The 9,332-nt window shown below is 31.7% G+C and overlaps 2 protein-coding genes across 6 annotated transcripts; one reads left to right on the top strand and one right to left on the bottom strand.

The window, feature by feature from the left end:
- The first annotated feature begins 1,455 nt into the window (after positions 1–1,455).
- LOC106451823 (probable protein phosphatase 2C 10) lies at positions 1,456–3,484 on the top strand. Of its 5 annotated transcripts, none has more exons than XM_013893799.3 (6): positions 1,456–1,710; positions 1,816–1,914; positions 2,153–2,392; positions 2,485–2,758; positions 2,851–3,005; positions 3,071–3,484. In XM_013893799.3, the coding sequence occupies exons 2-6, from the start codon at positions 1,876–1,878 to the stop codon at positions 3,206–3,208; spliced, it is 846 nt and encodes a 281-aa protein (XP_013749253.1). In that variant the 5' UTR covers positions 1,456–1,710; positions 1,816–1,875; the 3' UTR covers positions 3,209–3,484. The 5 variants fall into 5 exon arrangements, with proteins under 5 accessions (XP_013749253.1, XP_022575223.1, XP_013749254.1 ...); XM_013893800.3 differs by having other exon boundaries at positions 1,487–1,710; positions 1,809–1,914; XM_022719501.2 differs by having other exon boundaries at positions 1,502–1,710; positions 1,837–1,914.
- A 4,261-nt stretch (positions 3,485–7,745) lies between these two features.
- Positions 7,746–9,332, bottom strand: LOC106451824 (5'-adenylylsulfate reductase-like 4). The gene is made up of 4 exons (XM_013893801.3): positions 8,918–9,332; positions 8,653–8,840; positions 8,438–8,562; positions 7,746–8,367 (listed from the first exon to the last, which is right to left on the bottom strand). The coding sequence occupies exons 1-4, from the start codon at positions 9,107–9,109 to the stop codon at positions 8,063–8,065; spliced, it is 810 nt and encodes a 269-aa protein (XP_013749255.2). The 5' UTR covers positions 9,110–9,332; the 3' UTR covers positions 7,746–8,062.

Raw genomic sequence — 9,332 nt, 5'->3', positions numbered from 1 at the left:
GTCAGGCTTTTGGCACCGATTGCAAGGATATAGTCTTGATGATTCAAGACCGAGGAGCATGGCCTAACTTTTCCACTGTGGAACTAGAGTGTAGATTCACTGAATCCTATAAAAGTCCATGGATTTATAAATATCTATATTTTTAAAGAAAGAATAAGTTATCGTTAAAAGTCCATGGATTTATAAATATCTATGGATATTATTCCATCAACTAGGGGTGTACATTATTCACTTTAATGATCATGAGCTAACTCATGAGCTTGGTCGTTTTTATGCTTTCTATATATTTACATATATGATTTCTATTTTTCTTATGTAAGAAAAGATAATTTCTATATTAATTATATTTATTTTCTAAAATTAAAATGTAAAACCAAAAAGTTATAAATATATACAAAAATGTAAAAGAATATCAATATCATCTCAAGACTCTTATGTAGAATAGATTTTTTGGATCACTGATTTAGCTTTGATTCAATTTATTATTAGGTGTTATATTTATTCAGTATTTAATATTAATGTTTTGGATTAATTTTAAATTATATTATGAAAAATATTTTATTTTCTTTTTTATTTATAGTTATTTTAATAATTTTTATTTTTAATATTTAATTACGAGTTAATTCATTTAACTCATGATCTAGATGATCTGAGTTTGAGTTTACATATTGAAACTCATATAATAAATGAGTTGAGCTGAACTAGCTTATGAAATATCTGAAATCACTGTGAGCTGAGTTAAATTGAGCGAGTTAACTCATTTTGACATCCATAGTTGCCGGGGAAAGACAAAATCAGATTAGATTATATAAATAAGAATAAGGGCAATTGTCAATAATAGCATCTTTTAAAGTTTATGTCTCAAAAATAACACTAGAAGGAGAAAGTCACAAAAATGACATTCATTAAAGGGTAAAATATCCCTAATACCCTTGGTTTAAAATTAAATAAACAAACAAAAATAAATAAAATAAAAATAAAAAATGAAAAAGGAAATTTTTTTATAGTTTCAGATTATATGTTTTCAGATTCGAAATTTTTATAATTTTTTTTTTGAAATTTTTTTTTTTGAATTTTTTTATTTTTTTCAAATTTTCTTTTTATAATTTAAAAATACTTTTTGAAACTGTTTTTAAAATTTTTATTTTTTATTTTAGTATTTATTTTTTATAAAATTTTAAACCCTAATTCTAAAACCGCATCCCTTAACTCTAAACCCTAAAGTTTGGATTAATTAACCCAAAGGTATAAGTGTATATTTTCCTCTTTAATGAAACTTATTTTTGTGATTTTGAGCAAGTGCTACTTTAGGAACAAAAACTTGGTTTGGTGCTATCCTAGTTTTTTTTTCTAAGAATAATGTACCACTCAACCTTTTACCGGACCAAAAAATACAGAAGAAAAAGCCACAGAGACTACTTTTAAGACACGGCAAGAAAGTCAACCAAGGAAGCCCAATACAAGGAAAGAGATGATTTACATTATTAAATAAAAAGACAAGAAAGGAAGAAAACCAAACAGGCAAAACATTTAAGTCTACTTCGTCGTCGTCTTCCACTAATATTCTGGTTTTATCGAAGACTTTTGGAGAAGTACATTTGCAGTCTGTCAATAACCCTTTCGTCACGGAATTACTCCAAGCCGCGTAGTAGTCGACTCCAAAGTATCCTATCTTTATGGTTTTTCGAATCTGGGTTCTCCGATTTTGAGGTAATTATCTACTGGGTTCTCTCTGATTTTATCTATTTTATTAAGAGTCGGCCTTTTTGGGGGTTTAGGTGTTTCTCGGTTTATGAAAAGTTTTAAAGTTTGAAGGGTCTTGAAATCTTGGACAAGGTGTTTTGCGGAATCAGTTAAATCAAACATCTGCTTCTCATGGCGAGCTTATGTTGCTTCGGTTCTTCAGACTCCGATGTATGCAAACTCATATCTCATATCTAGTTTTTGTCTTTCCTTGATATTTTTTTTTTTTGTAGAATTGACTTGTTAAATTGATTCTTGCAAGTCTAATTTTAGACTGATATCGTATCAATGTTTTGGGTCAATGTGTTGGAAGACTTGGTCCTTTTGTGTTAAAGATATTTGTGAAACTGTCTACTTCTGAGTTATTTATGGATTTTGCTTCTCTGAGTCTTGTAACAATTGTTTATAGCTCGTGACTGGGAGGGCGTCAACTAGTTCTGGGAAAGGAAAAAACAGCGATGGTGAGATTAAATTTGGTTACAGCTTGGTGAAAGGGAAAGCTAATCATCCAATGGAAGATTATTATGTCTCCAAATTCACGAAAATTGACGGCAAGGAGCTCGGTTTGTTTGCTATCTACGATGGTCATTTGGGCGAACGTGTTCCTGCTTATCTTCAGAAGCATTTGTTCTCCAACATTCTCAAAGAGGTCCTTACATTTTTCTTTTTATCCCACAGCTTCTAGTTCGTTCTTGTTCCTCATTTTTTAACCTTTGTAAGTGTGTGTGTGTTTGTGTTCAGGAGCATTTTTGGTTTGATCCTCAGAGAGCACTAATTGCTGCCTATGAGAAGACAGACCAAACCATTCTGTCACATTCTGACCTAGGCCGTGGTGGCTCAACCGCTGTAACCGCTATTCTGCTGAATGGACGACATTTGTGGGTGGCAAATGTGGGTGATTCCCGGGCTGTTTTGTCACAAGGTGGTCAGGCAATACAGATGACTATAGATCACGAGCCCCACACTGAAAGGTTAAGCATTGAGGATAAAGGAGGCTTTGTATCAAACATGCCAGGTTATTTCCTCTCTTAGATTGTCATACCAAACACATATCACTGAGTTATTCAAGCCATAGCTTCAGATCCCTAAACATGTTTTGTCTTTCAGGAGATGTCCCTCGGGTTAACGGGCAGCTAGCAGTTTCCCGTGCTTTTGGGGACAAAAGCCTCAAAACACATCTACGGTCAGATCCAGACGTTAAGGATTCATCTGTAGATGCTCACACAGATGTTCTAGTTCTTGCTAGTGACGGTCTATGGAAGGTAAACAATATGGTGTTGTATTCTTTTTTGATTACCGGTTTTGGTTCTGATGTGTAATGGTATAGGTGATGGCTAATCAAGAGGCGATTGATATCGCCAGAAGAATTAAAGATCCATTGAAAGCAGCAAAAGAACTAACAACCGAAGCACTAAGAAGAGACAGCAAAGATGATATATCTTGCATCGTCGTCAGATTAAGGTGATGAAATATATTTTACAAAACCACCAGAGAAAAGGATGAAACTATTAGAAATGGAAGAAACCAAATAAATAAAGTTTGCGTATCAAGAATAGAAGATGATGTAAAAGGTATTTTTAATATATTTTTGTTTCCTCCGGTGTAAAATGGTTGATCGGCTTTCCGGATGTTTGGAAATTTTATTGTTTGATTTGTGGTTTGGTTTGTGTAAGTGAGTGAGTGAGAATCATATGGTTTGGTGTATAAACACAAGCTGCTTCAATCTCTGTTCTTGGGTACTCTTCATATCCTCTGAAACTTTAGTTACACACAGGGTTTCAATTTTTTTACTATGGTCCCTAAAATTTAACAAATGTTTCTGAAATTTGATTGTGGCAGTAACTAGTCATAACACAATTTTTCTGTACAATGAATTTTTTTTTTTTTTGTCATCAACTATACACTCATATTGACTCTGTAAACTAAACCGGGTGATCTGTATCCATGTGACCGGCAAATGATGGTTGCTTCCTAGCACTGCGTGCTAGACTATCCGCCTTTGAGTTTTGCGTCCGTGGTACATAGATAAGCTCTGATCGGGTGAAAAACTCTTTCAGGGTCTTGATGTCTACCAAATAACTTGCAAAAGTTGGTCACTCCTCTGGTTCCGAAACCATCTTCACCAATTGAGAACAATCCGTTGCAAACGTAACCTGAAATTGACATAAATTCTTCATATATTTCATTGCCCATAATAACGCCTCCATTTCCGCATGAAGAGGCGAGAGACTAGCCCGAACATTCCTTACCCCCATCAATCCATCAAACCCTACCAAAGTACTGAGTCAACTTTGTCCTGAGAAATTAGAACCTTCTTTCCACGAATCATCCGTAACACCATCTTCCAGGAATTGATGGTAATATTGTATTTATTTGTGGAGCCGTTCCCTGAGCATTTAAGACTTGTGCTTCAGCCCATAATGTCGACTCCGTTTCTGCCAATTTAAGCGTATCCATGAGATCCATATCCAAATTACTGAAAACTTTATTATTCTGAATTTCCAAATGTACCAAAGTATCCAAGCAAACTGATGATCCTCCATCTTTGATTTGATTTATTAGTTTAAATCCAGTCTGATATCACCAAAGGAATATGCATTTGCATAAGACAGATACTAATTGTAATGAATACTATTCACATCTGATAACAAAAAGGGAAATTTGGGTTCATGTCTATAACATATCATCAAATTAAGCATATAACATGTCTATAACATATCATCAAACTAAACATATAACCGTAAGAGAACTTAGGCTATGATATTTGTATAATAATTACCATATTACCCTTGACATACACTTTTTTTTATTCTTATAAATATGTTTTTCCCTTCTACTTATAATTGCTTTTAATTTATGTTAGAACAATTATTAAACTTTGAATTTAACATAATAAAAACATAGATTTTTTTCTACACATAATATGTTTCGAAACTTTCAAAACAAACATATATTTTATAATTTTCTTACAATATTCCACAAACACGAGTTTAAATCTATACTATCATAGAAATATATATAGTATAGTCAGATTTTGTTTTCAAATAAGACACAATCTTGTTGTGTTCTAAACTATTTAGAAACATAGAATAGATAAATAATATACAACTAGATTAAAATCCGCGCCTTGCGCGGAATAAACATTATATATAAAAATTATTTTATATACTATATGTTCTTATATATTATGAAATAATAAATATATATTAAATAATTAAAAGTTAGTAACTATTACATATATAATTAAATTGGTGCGAACGTATAAATCAATTTTACTAATCCAAAATTTCTTTTTTTTTAAATTGATAGGATATGTAATTAAATTTAAATGATATTAACATACATATTATATTTTTAATATTAATGTCTATTAAATGATGATTTCTACTCATATGTTTTTTGATCATGTGTATCTTTAATAGCTAAAAATTTAAATTACTGATAACAAAATTTTCATTGTGGGATTAATAATTTTAGTAATTTATAATTAAAAAAAATTATTAATGTTAGTTCAAAACTTTTATCAAAAAAACTTATTCAAAGTAAATTTTGAAACTAAAATATTTATTTATTCAATATGGTTTATAGTTTAATTTAGAATGATATATATACATATATATTTTAAATCTTAATGATTAATTAAATTAGACTTTTACTTATAAGATTTGTAATCATATATGTAATTAAATTTAAATGATATTAACATACATATTATATTTTTAATATTAATGTCTATTAAATGATGATTTCTACTCATATGTTTTTTTGATCATGTGTATCTTTAATAGCTAAAAATTTAAATTACTGATAACAAAATTTTCATTGTGGGATTAATAATTTTAGTAATTTATAATTAAAAAAAAATTATTAATGTTAGTTCAAAACTTTTATCAAAAAAAACTTATTCAAAGTAAATTTTGAAACTAAAATATTTATTTATTCAATATGGTTTATAGTTTAATTTAGAATGATATATATACATATATATTTAAAATCTTAATGATTAATTAAATTAGACTTTTACTTATAAGATTTGTAATCATTTGTATTTTTTCATAACAAAAATTTGAAACCATGGATCGCAAAATTTGAATGTGAGACTTTTAACAGTTTTAGTAATTTATAGTCGTTTTTAAAAATTAAAAATATAACATATACAGAAAAATCTAAAATTTTATAATATGGTTATTTAAGGAAGTAAAAAATGAAATTAATAGTGGTTAGTTTAATTAAAAAATTATTATATAATTAGATGGACCAATATATTTCTCTAATAATTCTAAGAATCATCCTAATGATGACATGTGGTTACAAAAAGAAGTTGTAATGTTTCACAAATAATATATAGGGGGATCTCTCTCTCTCTCTCTCTCTCTCTCTCTCTCTCTCTCTCTCTCTCTCTCTCTCTCTCTCTCTCTCTCTCTCTCTCTCTCTCTCTCTCTCTCTCTCTCTCTCTCTCTCTCTCTCTCTCTCTCTCTCTCTCTCTCTCTCTCTCTCTCTCTCTCTCTCTCTCTCAAAACACCAATTTTTTGTTTCCTCTTTTATGTCTTGCTTTTATTTTTCCTGGCATTCTCTCTCTTATTTTTAATTTTCTTCGTTGTGATATGTTATTGTTGTGGCTTGATTGTTATGTACTATTTATTTGCCAAATATATTCAAAACACCAATTTATTGTTTCTTCTTTTATGTCTTGCTTTTATTTTTCTTCGCATTCTCTCTCTTATTTTTAATTTTCTTTGTTGTGATATGTTATTGTTGTGGCTTGATTGTTATGTACTATTTATTTGCCAAATATAGTATACCACAATATGTTCATTCAAATAATCACTCGCCGAGAGGAAAAGATAGGTCCACTTTGATACCAAATTATCACACTTATTGATACATGATTATATTCTTATTTTTTCTTCCACCGTGATTATCATTCAAATTCTCCCTAACAAAAACTTGCACAATATTATATAACATTTTCGTTATTTAAAAAAGTGCTCAATATTATATAAGATTTTTGTTACATACATATCCCTGGTAGGTTGTCGTAGCTATAGTTTAAAAAAAAAACTATTTTCATAGCGATAGTTCAGAAAAGGAGAATTACAAAAATGTTAAATGTGGAGATGATTAAAAAACAACAAATGGACTCGAGAAATAGGCTGGTAGAGAAAACGAGAACAAAATATGCCTACTCTCTAGATCAAGATCTCACTTGATCAGGTTGTTTTTTTTATACTTTGTTTTATCTGTTTATAATCTCACAGAAGTTTGTTGATACACTTTTCATTTGCAATTTCTGTTAGAAACTAAGATTCCATGTTCTTAATGCAAGTATAGTTTAAGAAAAGAAAACCTAATAAAATACTAAGAAAACAGTACTACAAAACAAAAATAAATATAAAAGAAAAAAATACAGATATATTGACGTTAATTATTTACAAAATATATGCTTTTTCTCGATTTGATATGTAATGTTTTTTTTTTGATAAGTAAATTATTATATAATGTTCTTTTTTTTGGCAACTATTATATAATGTTCATCTTGTGTCCATATTGGACTGTTTTAATATTTAAAATTTAATTTTGTTTTTAAGTTCACCAATAAATATAACTCTATAAATAATATTTATTTCCACTGTAAATTTCATAACCCAACAAAAAAATTCCGTTGTAAATTACAAAAAAAAAATGTATAGAGTTATAAAAATAAATGCCCCTGCATAGCACAGGAGAAAATACTAGTTTGATATAAAGTAGTATCAACAGTTTTGAGAATTTTAGTGTTCAATTAATTTAACAGGAAAAGAAATGCAAATGGCTGTTAAACTAAGAGTAATATAATTGGGGTGAATGAATCATTTATTTTGTGAAAACAAGTTAAGACTGATGCCTCAGTTGTAGAGCTTGATTAATTGCCAAATAGATTTGGGGCAAGTCTGAGATTCATGTATTTTGTGAAACTGTTTCGAGGAAACAAGTTAGAAGCAACATTCAATTATGATATAGTATTGACAGAAACATCATGAATTGACTTTTATAATATTGCCATCGATACACTTTTGGTACAAACTGTTCAGCTATGGATTATACAGGAAAGAGGCAAAACTGTATCCTAAAAAGGTGTAACATATGGCTGCTACAGCCAAGCATTTTAGCTGACCACATTTGCTATCTTTCTAGAATTTTGAAGTCACTGAGAACTAGCTGAACTTACTCTGTTTGATGAGCTTGAATCCCCAATTGAGACAGTGGCCAAAGACTAGGAGGCCAATGCTCTAGCGTTCATGGCTGGCTCTTCCCTGCAGATTTCTCCTCTTGCAAGGCTCTATAAGATGCATGCATAGTTGTACAGCTCGGCTGAGAAACCCGACGGGCTTTCCTGTCTCAAGTTATGAGCAATCCGTCTCCAAGTGTACTTCATCAACACAACGAGTGCAGGATAAACCAAATAGAGCAATCTCAACAGAATGAATGCGACAGCAAGAGCCAAACAGGTCTCTTGGCGAATCATATTCTCGGGTGATCTCGCCCATGTGAAAGGGCAGTTCTCTGGCTCAGTATTGTCTTCGTTGCCAAGATGAGGAACTGGTACGCTTTTCTCGATGGAAGTCTTATCCAGCGTCTCAATGCCTACAGTCCCACAGAAATTCTCCGGTTGAGTTGTGTTCAAGACAATCGTAGACAACTAAAAACATCTTACCGGTAACATCGGTGTAGAAAGCAACAAGAGAATCAAGCATTCTAGTTCCTCGGTACCGTGCCCTCATTGTTGAATTCACAAGCAAGAGAGTAGGAAACCCATGAACTCCATACTTAGAGAGGGTGCTGCACAGTGCACACCACCAACAAGTAATCAAAACAGAAAAATAAAAAAAAAACAGCTAGACTGAGGAGGAGGCCATTGTGTTAACCCACCTTGGCTTAACGGATGATTCCTTTATTGCAAAGTGAGGAATTGAGGAGTAGAGAGAAGAGATGACATGGAAGCTTGGTCTAAAGGAGATTGAGAAAGGACACCATGATGCATAGAAGAGCAAAGCCACATAGTTACACTTGTTTTTGTGAATCATATCCAAAGCTGTTTGCAACCAACGCTCATCACCCTACTCAATGAAACAAAGATTCGCAACTAATAAGGAATGTTTCAATCAATCGCGTAATGTTGTGGAAACTTTCTTGCCTCGGTGACGACAACAAAATGAAGACGCTCGTGTAATTCGTCAGAAAGTGGACAAGTCGGATCGCGTAACTCAAAGGTGTAGTAATCTTTAACAGACCTCGGAGTACAAATCGGAACCCTAGCGCAGAAGGCAACGAACGTTAGCTTCCCAAACACAATCACCAACAGCAACAAAAAGATCCATTTCTCCATTAGTGAATACTAATTGATACCCTCCCTACAAGCTCTCTTCTTCTTTCCCCCAACAGAATTCAAGAAATCGAATGGAATCAATAGCGGTAAGGAGGTATTGGAAGATATAAATGGAAAAAATAAAATGAGAGGAGGAGGAAGAAGAAGAAGCGGTTGTGGTTGCTGGGCGAGAACTGGGTTTGCTCGTAGGAACAAAGCCTGAAAGCCAAGCCTTTTTCTTTTA

Source organism: Brassica napus, chromosome A5, assembly GCF_020379485.1.
Source record: "Brassica napus cultivar Da-Ae chromosome A5, Da-Ae, whole genome shotgun sequence".
Taxonomy (NCBI): Eukaryota; Viridiplantae; Streptophyta; class Magnoliopsida; order Brassicales; family Brassicaceae; genus Brassica; species Brassica napus.
The sequence above is the reverse complement of the archived record's forward strand: the minus strand, read 5'-3'. Positions and strand labels throughout refer to the sequence as shown.